At 32.4% G+C, this 18639-nt stretch overlaps 1 protein-coding gene and 1 long non-coding RNA gene across 2 annotated transcripts; both read left to right on the top strand.

Moving 5' to 3' along the window:
• The first annotated feature begins 11230 nt into the window (after window positions 1–11230).
• Window positions 11231–15302, top strand: LOC139515000 (uncharacterized). The gene is made up of 2 exons (XR_011662793.1): window positions 11231–11400; window positions 14680–15302. It is a non-coding gene; the product is annotated as an uncharacterized lncRNA (long non-coding RNA).
• Window positions 15303–15636: 334 nt separating this feature from the next.
• On the top strand, window positions 15637–18240 carry LOC139515523 (uncharacterized). The gene is made up of 2 exons (XM_071305099.1): window positions 15637–15656; window positions 15963–18240. Exons 1-2 carry the CDS (start codon window positions 15637–15639, stop codon window positions 18238–18240), a joined length of 2298 nt encoding a protein of 765 aa, XP_071161200.1.
• The last annotated feature ends 399 nt before the right edge of the window (window positions 18241–18639 follow it).

Below are 18639 nucleotides of genomic sequence, written 5' to 3'. Positions count from 1 at the left end.
AATCTATACATATTACTACTTAATTTGTCACCATGCATTATCCTTCTCCAAAATGATGTCATTCTTATTTTGACTTTTATTTCTAATGGAAATCTGCCTAATTCTCCATATACCATATAGTTAGGCGTTGAAGATCTTACTCTTAGAATACGTTTACAGAAATTTAAGTGAATTTGTTCTAAAATTTTCAGGTTTTCGTATCCCCAAATCTCACACCCATATAAAAGAATAGGCTCTACCATGGCATCAAACATTTTAAGCTGTAAATCCAATGGGATGGCTTGATTTCTAATACTTTTGTACAAGCTGTATAATGCTTTTTGTGCTTGATTAACCAATTTTTTCTTCGCCTCATTGAAAGTACCATTACATTTAAATATGAGCCCAAGATATGAGTAGGTATCGACTAATTCTATATTTTTGCCTTGTAATTTAAATTCAAATTTCCTTCGCACTTTGCCTTTACTAAATACCATACTTTTTGTTTTTGTAACATTAACTTCAAGTTTCCATAATTCACAGTAGTTCTGAAAAATATTTAGTGCATTTTGCATACTTTCTGCTGAATCCGCCAGAATGACGGTATCATCAGCGTACAGTATGGCAAACAGTTTCATAATTGAATTTAACTCATTTTGACATTTTTCTTTAACTATCTCAAGGGGACATCCACCTAAATCAATAAAGAATTTTTCTAAGTCATTTAAAAAAATAGAAAAGAGAAAGGGAGATAGATTTTCCCCCTGTCTTACACCAGTTAGACAGGGAAAATATTCTGACTGTTGGTTGTTGTATTTTACACATGATTTAATATTGTTATACATATTAAAAATAACAGTAAATATTTTCCCTTTTATACCACTGTTCTGTAGTTTTTTCCACAGACCACTTCTCCATACAGTGTCGAATGCCTTTCGAAAATCAACAAACGTACAAAATAGTTTTTTTCCAAAAGATTGATAGAGTGATATTAAGGCATGCAATACGAATAAATTATCGGATGTAGAGTGACCTTTTCGAAATCCAGCTTGGTTGTATGAAATTAAGGAAATTTCATTTGCAAAAAAGGTTAACCTAGAATTAATTATTGATGTAAAGACTTTTCCTAAACAGCTTATTAATGTTATTGCTCTGAAGTTATCAGGATCCATGGTATCTCCTTTGTTTTTAAAAACTGGTCGTATTATACCAATAGTCCAGTGCTCTGGGATTATTCCGGTTTCTAAAACAATGTTAAATATTTTACAGTAAATATGTACCAATGCTGGAGTTGAATGTTTTATATACTCATTTAAAATATTATCTAATCCTGGTGATTTGTTATTCTTTAAATTTTTTATTGCATCAGTTATTTCAGCTTCCGTAATCTCATCGTTCAAAATTGAATCATACAAAGCATCATCACAAATAGAGTTAAAATCAATATCAATAGCATCATCAGCTGCATCGGGTTCATATTGATTCAATTTTTTAAAATATTCGTAAAATGTGTCAATAGGAATTGGAGGGTTCTGTTTAGTGTGACCGGAATATTTTTTACGAGTCCTCCAAAAGGCTTTTGTGTCAGATTTCGAGTGGGATCTAAGCTCAGCGGCACATTTTTCTTGATACTTACAAAAATTTTGATTTAGTGTTTTCTTATAATCTTTAGCAGAAGTGCTTAAAAGTTGTTTGATCTCTGCAGATTTTTTATGCTTATATGTACTTTTAACCCGATGAAATGCATTTCTTTTTTCTCTGCACTCGTTATTAAACCAAGGTTTTGTATTTAATTTAGGTGACCTTTTAGACCTATTATTTTTGTTATCACTAAAAGCGTCAGTGGCGCTATTTACTAAGAATTTACAAAGGTTATCAATAAAACTATTTATCTGATCGACATTAACCTGTGTGTTTTCATTCATTTTATTCAACATGATGTTAAGTTCATACATTGAGTTATTGGGATCATCATTTATTTCTTGAATAAATTCATTTGTTTTATCTGACCTCCAACGAACATGTTGGTCTACCTTTTGATTAAAAGTTAAGTTTTTCTGATGATTATCGTTATCTATTTTCATTGTAAAATGGACTCTATTATGAACATCAGAAAACATTGGGTTAAAATCAATTATTTCAAAATCTGTAGTTATATTAAAACTATTAGGTGAAAGTAACAGATAGTCTACCATGCTAGCATCTTTACATGTTGTATGGCCAATACCATTGTCTGAAAAAAGACGACCATTTGCTATAAATAGGTTACATCTTTTACAAAAATCCAATAATTTTGTTCCATATTTGTTTACACGACCTGTATCTTTATTAAATCTTTGTAAAATATTATTTTCTTTTAGTATAGAATAACTCGAAGTATTATCATTAATGATATCTTCTTCAATTTGTAGTATTTCTTGTAATTCATAATAAGAAAATAACACTTCATAAAGTTTCTGGATTAACCTTCTTTAGGGTTACAAAAACCTAAAAAAATTAAAGCGAAGAATGTATCAACATATCTCGATTCAACAAATATAGTACTTATAGTATAATTGAAACGTTTATGAAGTTTTAAGGATGCAGATAAGAGTTTTTTTCTTTTTGTCAAGCCTGCGACTTTTGACTCAAAAGCGATCAATAGCAATCCTACATTCCGTCGTCGTCGTTGGCGGCGTCCACAAATATTCACTCTGTGGTTAAAGTTTTTGAAATTTTATTAACTTTCTTAAACTATCCTCAAGTTCTACCAAACTTGGACAGAAGCTTGTTTGTGATCATAAGATAGTGTCCAGAAGTAAATTTTGCAAACAAAAATCATGTTTATCCGTATTTTACTTATAAATAGACTTAGTTGTGTTTCTGTCAGTTAACATTACATTCACTCGGTGGTCAAAGTTTTAAAAAAATCACTAACTGTCTTGAACTATCCTAGATGTGTACCAAACTTGGACAGAAGCTTGTTTATGACCAAAAGCTAGTTCAAATGCATCTTGAAGGAAATTTTGTTAAAAAATAATTTCCTGGGTTTCGTTTTAATTGACTTATAGTTTTTCTTCCAGTTAACATTTAATACAGTTGGTAGCTAAAGTTTTTATTTTAACATTTATTAGATTCATAAACCATTCTGGATTTTTACCAAACTTGGACAGAAGCTTTTTACAATCAAAAGATAGTATCTTCCGGAAAAAAAAGAATAGTTTTAATAATTTTAAAAATCCCCCCCCCCCCCCTTATTGTTGAGCTTGCGACATTTGTAGACATAGCGATCATACATTCCTTCGTCTTCTCAAATATTTTCCCCCATTTTTGTTGGGCCTGCGACTAACATCAAAAGTAGACGAAACACGGTGTTCCGCGGAATCCATATATATATAAGTTTTTTATTTAATTTGGCTGTCAAATTCATGTTCACCGACTTGACTCAAATTCTTATATTTGATTTATAACATACTCAAATTTATATCAAAATGATAAAAAGTCTAAAGATAAACAATTTACAAGGCATGCATGCTCGATTATATAGGGTTTTTGCATGAATATTGGGGAATATTGTCCCGAGTAGTATTTTTTTTTATATTTTATATTTGGAGATCTAATGAGATAAAAATATTAACTTCATATAGTGAATAATTCATCATCGATCCTTCCTAGCTTATTTTGACAAAATCGAACCAAACTGGCTGCTAAATGCAAAATCTATCCGAAAATGTAAGTCTTATATCAATTATTTTGAGGGTCCTCGGTGGTCGAGTGGTCTTAGTCAGCATTTTTTTTATCATTACTTATTTATAAATAAATTTATGCATATACATGTATCTATGAATTATTTGATAGATATAAGAAGAGGTGATATGAGTGTCAATGAGACAAGTCTCCCAGTTTGTAAAAGTAAATCATTATACGTGAAAGAATGTCTTCAACACGCAGTCTTGACTCACACCGAACTGCAAGCTATAATGGGTCCCAAAATGATTAGTTTAAAACCATTCAAACGGGAAAACCAACTGTCTAATCTAAATATAAAAAAAACGAGAAACACGTATTAACCACATGAAAAAACGACAACCACTGAACGTCAGGTTCCTGACTCAGAACACAGGTGCAAACACATGCAGCGGGTTTAAACGTTTTAATAGGTACCAACCTTCACCCTTACCTGAAACAATATTGTAGCATCACAACATAGAAAGACATGCATAAAATATCAATTGAAATAGCGTATGATGTTACATGCCTATAAATTAATGAAGTAAGTGTTTAATTACTTTATTACTGAATTTATCAGGCTATTTATTTGGGCACAGGACGTTTGCGCTTTTTTACCTGTAAAACGATAGGACATTTGCGCTTCAAATACTATGGACATTTGCGCTTTTAATTTTGATTCACCTGTATTAAATTCACCAGACATTTGCGCTTTTTACCTATAGTCGACTACCTGTAATCTTAATGAGAAGTAAATCATTACGTAAATAAATTTAACTTATATTTGTCATTAGTTAGTTCACATTTACACAGTGAACATGGATTTTAAAGTTATAGTTACTACTAAAGAAAAAAAATGAATATGTCTTGATGGATTTTTATATCGCTTCGACCAAACCCTAAAAATTGGAGACCTTTCAAGGAGATGTACCGTTGAAAAGGAGAAACTCGATCATTTATTTGAAATTTGGGCTAAGTACCAATCAGGACAGTTAACAAGAGCAAAATTTGTTCACTCATTGGGCTTCAAATATCAAGCTAAAACTGACCTGTAATTGTGATGACAGTACTTGATTTTATTTCTGTACATACACTTTAAACATATATCAACAATGTGCTATGACATATGAAGGTGCTATGAATTTTAAACTTTTAACCATAAAGAATGACTTTAACTCTGCCAGGTCAAACCTACCGGTCCCAAGCCCGGATAAAAGAGGAGGCTGGGAAGTTATAGATATATATATAAAAAAAGCGCAAATGTCCTATGTAAAAAGCGCAAATGTCCATTTTTAAAAAGCGCAAATGTCCTATGTTTTGAAGCGCAAGTGTCCACAAAAAAAAGCGCAAATGTCCTATGAAAAAGCGCAAACGTCCCGTGCCGATTTATTTTGTGATTTTTCTGCACAGTTCTATAATGTCTATAATCTATCTGCACTATAAATTGTCCGTAAAATATACAATAGGTTATAAATCTTAACTTTTAGAATAAATATTAGAACCCATTTTAGTTTGTTTAATTGATTGAAGAATATTTATAGACACTTATAGAAATATGATTGGTATTTAAAGGTGTGATGATGTTTGCTCTTGTTAACCTTGTTTATCTGGAAATTATTTACTTTTATCATTAAGGGATGAGCAATGTTTGATTCTGTCTTGAGGTTAAATGCCGCGTCGTGTTCGATCTGACGTCATATAGAACAAGAATTAATTCAAAGGGTCAAAATTGAGAACGAACGTATGTCTGTCTTGGGGTCACAAGGTCTTTAGATTTGATAGCTAGGGTACGACCACAAATGTCACAAATCTCGTGGGAGGAAGATTTATTGCTTTTGTATACAATTGTTTCTTGCATTTTGTAGTGCAGAATATTAATTTTCTTAGATTGACTTTGGTACATTATGTCTTTTGTCTTCTGAATTATGTTAAGTATTTTATAATAAGAATTAGAATAAGAATATTTATTTTCCAATCAAAAGCCCGTGATGGGCAGCATGACATGCATGTACCCATAAAACAATACATCATGAGTATTACCAGTCTACTTTTACAGGCTCGGATCCAGCCATTTTAAAAAGGGGGGTTCCCAACCCAGAGTAAAAGGGGGAGGGGGGTTCCAACTATATGCTCCCATTCAAATGTATTGATCGGCCAAACAAAAGGGGGGGTTCCAACCCCCGGAACCCCCCCCCCCCCTCTGGATCCGCCACTGCTTTATTTATTTAATTTTTTTTATATAAAAGCAGAAAAAAATTGTTCGAGATCTTTAATGAAGTATGCAAGTTTTAAGAAATGAATGCAATTAGGGAGCTACCATTTGATTTTTATGGGGGGGGCTAGGATGAAATTTGAAAAAAATAGGCAGGACAGGAGTTTTGAGTAAAAAAAAAGGCAGGATGAGACACTTGCAAAAAAAAGTATGTCAGGACGACAATTTAGGTAAAAAAAAGTCAGAATAAAAAAAAAAAAAGGCACGACCGAACAGTGTGAAAAATAAAAAGGCAGGACAGAGATTACAGCTAAAAAAAAATGCAGGACAAAATTTTTCATCCTAGCCCCCCCATAAAAATCAAATGGTAGCTCCCTTAAGGATGTACACCTCTGAGGAGCCAAATTTTTCTTAACCTGATTTTTGGGTTTATAAGACTGTAGCAAAATAATTGGTGAAGAAAAAATCATATGGTCGTGTGCTTCTTCTTTTGCTGCTGCCCTTTGAAAATTCCCAATTTTGATAAATTTCCCATTTTTCATCGATTTTTACCTATTATTGGGCTATAATCGTGAAAAAAATCACAGTTCCACAATTAAACTTTTTTTCATACTTTCTATAAAGATGAAGTGGACCAATCTGAATAAATTTTATTTAAAAAAAACTATAGGTAGGTGTTGATATAAGAAAGTTTTATCATATTTTGACGCTTTTTTGTGTAAAATTTACCATGCTGTCAATTTTCTATTTTTGTGATTTTTCTCTGTTTTCAGAACAAAATGCATATTATTTCAGCTTTTTTGTTATGAATGATTGAAAAGATTCATATCTAAGAAATTTGAAAAGACAAAATGATATGGGATGTACATGATTCTTGTAAAATCATTTTTTGTATCCCTCACCCATTTTCTCAAAACTTTGGCTAAAAATACTGACTTGATTGGTCGTAAAATTTGAAAACTGGATTACTCAAACACCATTCATTGTAAATACACATTTTTTTCACAGAGTTAAGTTTGATTATAACATTTTTTTTTAAATTCATTGATATTTTTCACTTGTATCACATGTTTTGGAAATAATTCAAGAACGAGATTTCAACGAGACTGAACGAGACTGAAAAATCAGAAGAATACATCCTTAATTTGTAAGACTTTCATCAGAATAAAGAAATTACGTGTTGCAGTTCATTCTTATTATTTTGACTGTGTTAACACAAACATATTAGTTTCTTTTCGATTCAATCTGTTTTCATCTATATAAGGGGACATAACTCAGACAATTTGATTTTATACAGGAATGTGTTGCTAATATTTCTATTTTGGCTGGTATGTTTGTATCAAGACTTTTTCCTTAATGAAAACACATTATAACAGCTAAGAGTATCTTCTCTTCATTTATTTCCAAATTTCATATTATCATTATTCACACACACACACACAAAATTGTTTCCATGGATATAAAATATAATCAAAAATGAAAATATGACAATTTGCCACAACCTCTATAGCTTGAACGGAAACTCTGTGGTTGATACATATTATATATTTGACAATCACATGGTATAACAAAATAATTCTGGCAAAGTATTTAAAATATCATTTTTTCTAATCTAAGAAAGAGTCCCCTCAAATCATAGTAGCCACTATAGGGACCTCATGTTAAGCAGACCTCTGGCTATTTGTTTTTAAAACTGCACATAGACGAAACAAGACTGTTTGATATATAATGCATTGTTCGACATATTTTGTTTTTCTGTTTTTTCGGGACGAACATTTGATATTCTTGGGTATAATTTTTTGGCGGATTTGATATTCAATATCATCTGGTGCTACGCATGCTTAATTCTATCCACATGTGTACATAATAAATACCTGCATTATGAGTTGCAGAATATTCATTGACAACCTGTCTCATGCCAGATTATTCATGTTTATCTCATAACTGGCCAGGATTCATTTTCAATATCGTAACCTGACTCCACCCCCCCCCCCCCCCAACCCCCAACCCCGAGATTCAAAAAATCTTCCTCGAATAAGTATTTTTCTTAACTATTTCTATCTATTTCAGATCTTTGAAGAAAAAAAAAACTTAACCAGAAATGCTTTCCCAATTTTCGCTAAATTTTTATCGTCTTTATTTCCCAGTTGCTTAGGAGAAATTTCAATACTTTTTACATGTGTGTCCGATTTATTCTATTCAACTGTCCGTGTTTGCATTTAAAGTATAAACCATGGTGTAAATTGCGGTTATGATCAATATTTATAGAAAAACTTGAATCCCACGTATTTTATTAATTTGGTATTAGTTAAAAAATCTTAGAGACGTATGTATCTTTGACGAGATATTAAATACACATAAAAGCCAAATAATAAATAATTAAACACGATTTTAAATAAAGTGTGAAGGATTCGATAAATAACGTATGTATGAGTTTATAATCGGTGTACATTTCGAACAATTCAGTTTACTATAGAAATAAGTATATGTGGTACGAGACATCTATACCACCAGAGACTTAAGGAAGAGGATGCGAAACCCATACAACATATCAAGCAGACTCAGGATTACATTTCATATTGTAATCAAAATACTGACGTACTGTTTACTCGATAGATTATTTACTCATGTGACTCATGCTTGTGTAAACAGTATGTTCTGGTATACCATTTCTTTTAAACTTCACATAGGATACCCTTGTTCGTTCTTTTCTTAATTCTAAACATTTCGTATTTCAAAAAATAAGAGAGAAAAAAGTAAAACAAAATTATAAGGAAATGACTTGCTTAATCATGATATATGCATAAAAAAATCCCACACACCGACAATAAAAAAAACCCGAACACAATAAGAAGTACATTTTCCCAATTTCCGATGATGGGCCCTGTTTCTCAGCTATCATAGAAAACCTGGTGCCGTGACTTGACTTGGTGAATAAGTCAAAGTTAAACAGAAACAAACTCATTATCAGGCAGGAATTGTCAGCAGTTTATTTATTTTCTTTCTTTCTTTTTTGTTTTGAAATCAATGATTGCAATTCTTTATTTTTGTTTAACAACCCATATTTTTATAGAAATGAATCCTTCGGCAAATGTTGAACAGTGAAATCTAAGAGTAGTAGATTCATAGTAACATTCGAAGGCCCTTAAATATTTTTTTTTTTACACTGCGATAGACATGATTTCAGCATACTCTCGTGTATATGGCCATGATCATCCATTCAACAATATAAATAAAATAGTTAATAAAGTTTATGCATTAGGATAAATACTAAATTAGCGGCAACACATCCATGGAAACAAAGTTCATTGACATATTGATCAAAACTGATGTTGCCTTGAAAATAGAAGGAAATCACATAATTCATGCGTGAATGTCAGTCATCGATTCAAACGTTATTTTGGGACTTATGTACTTTCTTATAAATCAGATATTGGACGGAACCTTAAAATTTGAAGTTCTGAACTATGACCATGAACTTTTGAAGTCCATTTCCTGAAGTTAAAAAGATAAAATCAAATATATCGTAAACTCGATCCTATTCAATATCATTAAGGTGCGTTTTCCTTACGTTTTAGTTAAAATACAATATGTTATACCTTTGGTGCCAATATACCGTACATCTAGTAGAAAATGTCATGGGTATTTATAGAACTTAATTCGAAAACGATGCACTGAACATTCATCTATTGTTGGAGGCACGGGTGTCTGTCTTGGAACAATAATTGTTTACCATGTAACTTAGAGATTTACATTATGTTGCATAATGCTGATGTTTGGCTTACATGTTTTCTTATTTACTATATCTGGATTCTAGGCTTAATTAATAAACAATGATTTCCCCTAAAAATATAATATAAAGATCATATTTTTATGTACCTATCATATGATCTGAGCGTATAACATAAGGATTGTGTCTGGGTCACATGACCAGTGAGGTCCTCAGATGACACTATCAATTTGCCCTTCAAACTAAAGTAACACCATAAAGTATTTACACATTGACTGAATCATGCGACCTTCTTGCTGATAACAAGATTTTTCTATTTTTGATTTCTATTCTATTTTTTCCTTCGATTTATTAATACGCAATTGTAAAAATAGATAACTATTTAGATTGTTAAATAGGACCAAATATTGGACAGGAGACACCTGGTAAAGCCCTGAACCCCAACCATGGACTTTGAACTCCAGTTCCAGTAGTTGAAAAGTTACAAAAATATGTATATTCGTGATCCTATTGAAAATTAATCAGTTGAGTTGGATTTACGTTTCAGTTAAGAATAACTGAATATTTATATATATTTTTTTCAAACGTCTGGTCTTTTCATCGTTTTTTGTTTCCTGCCTTTGAATTATCAGTTTGTTCTCGATATATGAGTTTGAATTCTTCACCTACTCTTTTTTATCAACACTCCTATAGTAGTTGACATTGTTAGGAAGTCAGCAGGAGACTTTTACGATAAACGAAGAATGTCTCTGGTATATTCTAAGTATTGTAAAAACCCACAAATTGTGTATGATATAATTGTATAGACAGAAATAATAAATCACATAGAAATAAGATTATTTATGTGTTATACTTTATTTCGGAAACTTGTAAATCTTACTCGGCAATTAAATGGGTGTTGTGACTATTCTACTTCCTCGTCGTGTAACTCCTTTTTTTAAAAACTATTCTTCGAATCCTTGAAATTCACTGTTTCGTCAGATTCGGTACAATTTTATTCAGTCAAGTGTAGTGTGTCAATATTCGATCTTCCGAGCGTTGACATACGAGATACAAAATGATGAATCATTCTTTTATATCTTGATTTATATCAAACACAATTGAACTAACTTTGATATGTATTAAAATGTAATTTTTTTTCCTAAATATTACATATCTTTTATCCTATAAAAGCCATATATATATACCTTTACCATAGCATACATTCACTACTAAAAATAAACGAAGAATCACATGCATTTACAAATGTTTAAATTATTTCCAAAAGTTTCGCATGAAATATAAGCCTTATACGTTTCTAAAATCAAAGCATTGACAGTATGGTAGAATAGTTTTAAAAATAATGAAGCAGATGTTATCAAATATTTTCTTTTCTCAACACTACAAAATAATGAGATCATTGAAGTCGATACATTTTATTTTAAACATTCTTAAATATTTCCTGATTCTACAGCATTGATTCCACTAGATCAGTATTTACTTGTTTCAAAATGCATGACAAAATTAATGGAAGATGGAATATGTTTGTCTAATATTGAATCAGGAATCGGATACGGGTAATATCCGCACAGTTCTAATAGTTCTATTGGTTATCAATAGGTGGAATGCATTATCCCTATTTGTTGGAGAGAGGTATTCGTTGTTTGCTCACATGGATTAAATGGGCGAATCCATCTATATAAAGACATTGCATCAGATCATATCTTAAATATCTGTGGTAAAGTGACATTCACCTAAAGGGTAGGACGTTATCAAAGTGTATATAGTCATGGTGAGTAGATTGGCTATTTTAAATTAAATGAAAAGTAGTTCATTAAAGAATCAACAGACAACCTATGATTTTAAAATTTATTTTAAATGAAATTAAAAAAAGAAGAAAGAAAAAATACGATGTTTTCTATTCATTGTAAATTTATATGTATCTTTTAAATTCTTCTCTCGAGATCAGTCAAAATACATTTCTTTACATATATTATAATTATTACGAAGTTTTAAAGATAATTTGTTTTTTTACAAATCATCTGCACACAGAATCCTTGTAAGAGAACCAATGTCCAGAGGTTGTCTCTTGAGACCACTGGAAACATATTTAGAATGTAAATGTCATGGTCATATGTTATAACTCACACGGGCAAATATGACACGTTAAATTACTTTATATAGCAAACTGATTTCGTTACACTGCAATTACATTCTTTTTGAGAGAGAGAGAGAAAAAGAGAGAAAAAAACATTTGCTAGAATATGGGAAATAATCGTCCCTCAATTTAACGTTGAATGAACGTAACAGATATTAAAACAAATTTATTTTTACCTGCGTCTAAGACTTACTGTTTTATCTTAAATGTTGTAACTGAAGAGGAGAAAGATTTAAGTATTAAAGTTGTTGAACAGTACAAAGTGTATAATTCTCAGTTAAACTATAAAAATATTGTTTAAACAAATAAGACAAATAAAAAGAACAAGTCAGCATGTTCTAGTAAGTGTATGACTTAACATTAAAAAAAAAGATCACAAGCAGTGGCGGATCAAGAAATTTTCATAAAGAGGGGGACCTGCTCCAGGCATGCTAAAGTGATTTCCTAAATAACTATAGTGTCCTGCATTCTTTTAAATTGTAATCTCTGTCCTGTCTTTTTATTTTTCAATCTATTCGGTCCAGTCTTTTTGTCGGATCCTACATTCCGTCGTCGTCGGCGGCGTCCACAAATATTCACTCTGTGGTTAAAGTTTTTGAAATTTTAATAACTTTCTTAAACTAGCCTGGATTTCTTCCAATCTTTGACATAAGCTTGTTTATGATCATAAGATAGTATCCAGAAGTAAATTTTGTAAAAATAAAATTCCTGTTTTTCCGTATTTTACTTATAAATGGACTTAGTTTTTCTGCCAGGAAACAATACATTCCCTCTGTGGTTAAAGTTTAAAAAAAAAATGGAAATTTCTTAAACCTATCCTGGATTTCTACCAAACTTGGACAGAAGCTTGTTTATGATTAAAAGCTAGGATTTCTACCAGACATGGACATAAGCTTGTTTATGAGTAAAAGCTACTGTGAGGATTTCTACCAAACTTGGACAGAAGCTTGCTAATGATTAAAAGCTAGTATCTAGAAGGAAATTTTGTTCAAATTTTGTACCCGTTTATTCGTATTTTACTTATAAATGGACTTAGTTTTTCTTCCAGTTAACATTACATGCAGTCTGCAGTTAAAGTTTTTAAAACATTTATTAGACTCATAAAATATCCTGTATTTTTACCAAACATGGACAAAAGCTTCTTATCATCAAAAGATAGTATCAGAAGGAATATTTTTATTATTTTGTTTCCTCGTTTATGTTGAGCCTGCGATTAAAAGCAAAAGAAGGCGAGACACTGGGTTCCGCGAAACCCTTATAAATTCTTTATTAGACGATCCTGACCTTTTTTACATAAATTGCCATCTACCTTTTTTGCAAAGTGTCTCGTCCCATCTTATATTTAACTCAAAACTCCTGTCCCACCTTTTTTCAAATTTCACCCAGCCACCACCCTCCCCCATTTTTTCTCTTTCCTAAAATTCAAATGGTAACTCCCTTAATTGCAATTCTTTACATAGATAAAGAAAAGAAATGAAAAAAAAGAAGATTTTATATGATCTGCTAAAGAGACAAATATCAAAAAGACCAAACTAGCACAGAGAGTGGACACTTTTAGGTATCTGCCTTGCCTTCTACTACGAGTTAAACTCAAACTTATAGGAAACTACAAAGAGCAATTGTATTAATAAAATCACTTATTATCTATATTAATCGCGAGGGCTACTATGCAATTTATTTAAAGTGTAAAGGATATACCTTCATACAATAGTTATTCTAGTGTTATAATCCCAAACAGTCTTGTTGCTTTTCAAATAGATAAATGACTGTAAAAGACAAGCGATTTGTTCATTATTCATACTATATAAAAAGGAAAAAAACATAAGTCGAAGACAGACTAACAGCACCATGTCCTAAAGAATAAAGTCGAACAGTCACACGAAAGTCCACAAACATTGCACCTTGATAAATAAAGGGAGACGTTCAATGGAACAAAATATTAAAAATTTGAGAAAAAAAGATTAATTATATACTATTTTTCTCCAAAAGTTACACTCACTGGTAGATTCTATCTGCAATGAATGTAGCATAATTTTTTTCATTGGAAATAAGTTATTACTTAACAAATTTTTTTGTGTCTTTATTTTCAAAGTAAGATCGAATAGCTAAACAGAGACACTTTTCACACTATTCAGGTAACCACATTTCTACCTGATAAATGTTAAATATTTAATCACCAAAGGTATAAATTCACTGCATTTTTGTGTTTTGCAACAAGATATGAAACATGGTTTACCTCTTGTATCTGAAGTGAATTGTAAACATTGTTCTCACGAGTCGAACACGCCGCGTGGTTTTGGAAGGATGGGCTGTTTAGTTGTTACTGGAATTCTGATCATATTTACAATTCTTGTCTGTAAATTGTCTCATATTTTGTCATCAGTAGAACACGTGATACTAAATAAACACTTACGAGTGGACATTAAACTCCATTATGGTAAAACAAGTAATTAATCGAACAAATCGTACTTATTAGAATCAACTCTATTTGTTTTATGATTTGGATAGCATTTCAGATTGTGAATAATTATGTATTGATACTATAATAAAGCTAAGTCGATATCCGTTTTGCAATTCTGTTTGTTTAATTAGCCATTGTCCAAAAGACATCTCAGAAAAGAGACTTCCGTTACTGAGAAATTAAAGCTAAACAAGGTGTCTACAGACATAATGAAATTTCCTATCGTAAAAGCCTTTATGATCTTTCGCTTTTAGGCAGACTTTGCTTTCTGATTATTCAATATTTTGTTATTGGGTACGCATACTTAAAAAAACGTAAAAGTGAAGAAAGCAAGTATACGCCTTGAATGAACTCGGTTTTTATAAACTTTTTAGTGTCTTTTTGTATATACTTTTCAGACTCTTAAACTTTATAGACCTTTATTTATATTTTATTTTCTTATTTCATTTCAGTTAAAAGTACCGTGTTTAGAGTTATGGACTATTTTATTTTTGGCAGTAATAGTGACATTTGTGTCGAGTCATCCTACACGCTCGTCATTTAAAGAAACACCAGGACAAGGCATGCAATCCAATAGTCAATCATCAGAACAAGCCCTTTTACAAAGAAATGAACAAGTTTTTTCAACAAGAGTGAAAAGATCTGTGTTTAGTAAAATACAAACTACAAGATGTCTTGTGGACGAGACTTATAACGCTGTATGTTACTTTTGTGGAAGATTTTATGATAGTCTTGATTTATATGACCAGTGTTGTAAGGCCGAGGACGATGTTTTAGAGCAGTTTTGTATACAAGTGTATAGCTGATGATAACAAAGGCACGGAATTTATAATTCAGAGAAAAACACCATATCAGATTAAACCAAAGAATATTTCTCAAGAATCTCACTGGAATGCATTTTTATTTTGAATGAATGTAATTAACGTGTATATTATTGAATGAGTGGAACAAAGCCAAGAATGTCTTTTTGATTTTCAGGAACAACTTTATTTTATTTTTTTAGAATTGTTATCTCATATTTGTATTTTTGTTGAAATAAATCCAATATTTTTGTCCAAATCAATGAAACACTACATTTTCGATATTTGTTTTCATAATCCTGTATAAGTACAGAATACAAAATACAAAAAAAGCATTAAATACAGTGAATGTAAACTTGCTTCATCAGTGACTGTGAATACTTCAGTGACTGTGAATACTTCAGTGACTGTGAATACTCTTTGATAGTTACTTTGTGGCTTTAGGATCTGTATTAAATTGTACTATAGTTGTCAATGAATCAAATTGTACTATAGTTGTCAATGAATCAAATTGTACTATAGTTGTCAATGAATCAAATTGTACTATAGTTGTCAATGAATCAAATTGTACTATAGTTGTCAATGAATCAAATTGTACTATAGTTGCCGATGAATCAAGCCCATTCCAAGTGATCTTTACAGTTGTGCTGTTTCATCCTGTCCAAGGTTATAGGGTTTGTTTAACCCACGCCACAATCTTTATGAATCCGCCCAAAGTAAGGAACCTGGTGACGGTATAAATAATCTATATTTCAAGAGCATATTCCCATTAGTTAAAACTTATCTTCCTGAGATATCTCAAAATAATAATAACGTATTCAGTGATTGTCGTTGGTTGTTGTCTGTCATATTTGTTTCTCGACGTTAAAATCGCCAAGAATACAATCCGATGAGTTTGGGTGTCCATCTGATATCTCGACGTTAATATCGCCAAGAATACAATCCGATGAGTTTGGGTGTCCATCTGGTATCTCGACGTTAATATCGCCAAGAATACAATCAGATGAGTTTGGGTGTCCATCTGGTATCTCGACGTTAATATCGCCAAGAATACAATCAGATGAGTTTGGATGTCCATCTGATATCTCGACGTTAATATCGCCAAGAATACAATCCGATGAGTTTGGGTGTCCATCTGGTATCTCGACGTTAATATCGCCAAGAATACAATCAGATGAGTTTGGATGTCCATCTGATATCTCGACGTTAATATCGCCAAGAATACAATCAGATGAGTTTGGGTGTCCATCTGGTATCTCGACGTTAATATCGCCAAGAATACAATTAGATGAGTTTGGATGTCCATCTGGTATCTCGACGTTAATATCGCCAAGAATACAATCAGATGAGTTTGGATGTCCATCTGATATCTCGACGTTAATATCGCCAAGAATACAATCAGATGAGTTTGGGTGTCCATCTGATATCTCGACGTTAATATCGCCAAGAATACAATCAGATGAGTTTGGATGTCCATCTGATATCTCGACGTTAATATCGCCAAGAATACAATCAGATGAGTTTGGGTGTCCATCTGGTATCTCGACGTTAATATCGCCAAGAATACAATCAGATGAGTTTGGATGTCCATCTGATATCTCGACATTAATATCGCCAAGAATACAATCAGATGAGTTTGGATGTCCATCTGATATCTCGACGTTAATATCGCCAAGAATACAATCAGATGAGTTTGGGTGTCCATCTGGTATCTCGACGTTAATATCGCCAAGAATACAATCAGATGAGTTTGGGTGTCCATCTGGTATCTCGACGTTAATATCGCCAAGAATACAATCAGATGAGTTTGGATGTCCATCTGGTATCTCGACGTTAATATCGCCAAGAATACAATCAGAGGAGTTTGAATGTCCATCTGGTATCTCGACGTTAATATCGCCAAGAATACAATCAGATGAGTTTGGGTGTCCATCTGGTATCTCGACGTTAATATCGCCAAGAATACAATCAGAGGAGTCTGGATGTCCATCTGGTATCTCGACGTTAATATCGCCAAGAATACAATCAGATGAGTTTGGATGTCCATCTGATATCTCGACGTTAATATCGCCAAGAATACAATCAGATGAGTTTGGGTGTCCATCTGATATCTCGACGTTAATATCGCCAAGAATACAATTAGATGAGTTTGGATGTCCATCTGGTATCTCGACGTTAATATCGCCAAGAATACAATCAGAGCAGTTTGAATGTCCATCTGGTATCTCGACGTTAATATCGCCAAGAATACAATCAGATGAGTTTGGATGTCCATCTGATATCTCGACATTAATATCGCCAAGAATACAATCAGATGAGTTTGGGTGTCCATCTGGTATCTCGACGTTAATATCGCCAAGAATACAATCAGATGAGTTTGGGTGTCCATCTGGTATCTCGACGTTAATATCGCCAAGAATACAATCAGATGAGTTTGGATGTCCATCTGGTATCTCGACGTTAATATCGCCAAGAATACAATCAGAGGAGTTTGAATGTCCATCTGGTATCTCGACGTTAATATCGCCAAGAATACAATCAGATGAGTTTGGGTGTCCATCTGGTATCTCGACGTTAATATCGCCAAGAATACAATCAGAGGAGTTTGAATGTCCATCTGGTATCTCGACGTTAATATCGCCAAGAATACAATCAGATGAGTTTGGATGTCCATCTGATATCTCGACATTAATATCGCCAAGAATACAATCAGAGGAGTTTGGGTGTCCATCTGATATCTCGACGTTAATATCGCCAAGAATACAATTAGATGAGTTTGGATGTCCATCTGGTATCTCGACGTTAATATCGCCAAGAATACAATCAGAGCAGTTTGAATGTCCATCTGGTATCTCGACGTTAATATCGCCAAGAATACAATCAGATGAGTTTGGGTGTCCATCTGGTATCTCGACGTTAATATCGCCAAGAATACAATCAGAGCAGTTTGGGTGTCCATCTGGTATCTCGACGTTAATATCGCCAAGAATACAATCAGATGAGTTTGAATGTCCATCTGGTATCTCGACGTTAATATCGCCAAGAATACAATCAGATGAGTTTGGATGTCCATCTGATATCTCGACGTTAATATCGCCAAGAATACAATCAGAGGAGTTTGGATGTCCATCTGGTATCTCGACGTTAATATCGCCAAGAATACATTCAGATGAGTTTGAATGTCAATCTGGTATCTTTCGCCATTCTTTTTGAAAAATGTATCCCAAATAATGTGTCCTCGGTGACAGTTTGGACTTGTATATGTCTCATCGATGATGTCTGAAACAAAAGTATTTCGTAACCAATATCTAAAGGGCACTCGAATTCATGTTCGCCGATTTGACCCAAATTCTCATATTTCATTTTTAACATACTAAAACGAATATTCAAATTACCAAGTGTAAAAAGGCAACAATTAGCAATGAACGGGCTCTCTCAGATGTATCAACATGTCTTACATATGTATAACAGATAACGTACACGTGCAATACCATTATTCTAGATCTCATTTATTTCATGTTGAAAGAAAACAAAATGTGTGAATAATCGTAATACCTGTATAAATATACAATATTAGGTCAATGTCAGGAAAATATAAACTTTTTTGTATGA

The sequence above is a fragment of the Mytilus edulis genome, chromosome 3 (assembly GCF_963676685.1).
Source record: "Mytilus edulis chromosome 3, xbMytEdul2.2, whole genome shotgun sequence".
Taxonomy (NCBI): domain Eukaryota; kingdom Metazoa; phylum Mollusca; class Bivalvia; order Mytilida; family Mytilidae; genus Mytilus; species Mytilus edulis.
This window is presented reverse-complemented; position numbering and strand designations above follow the sequence as displayed.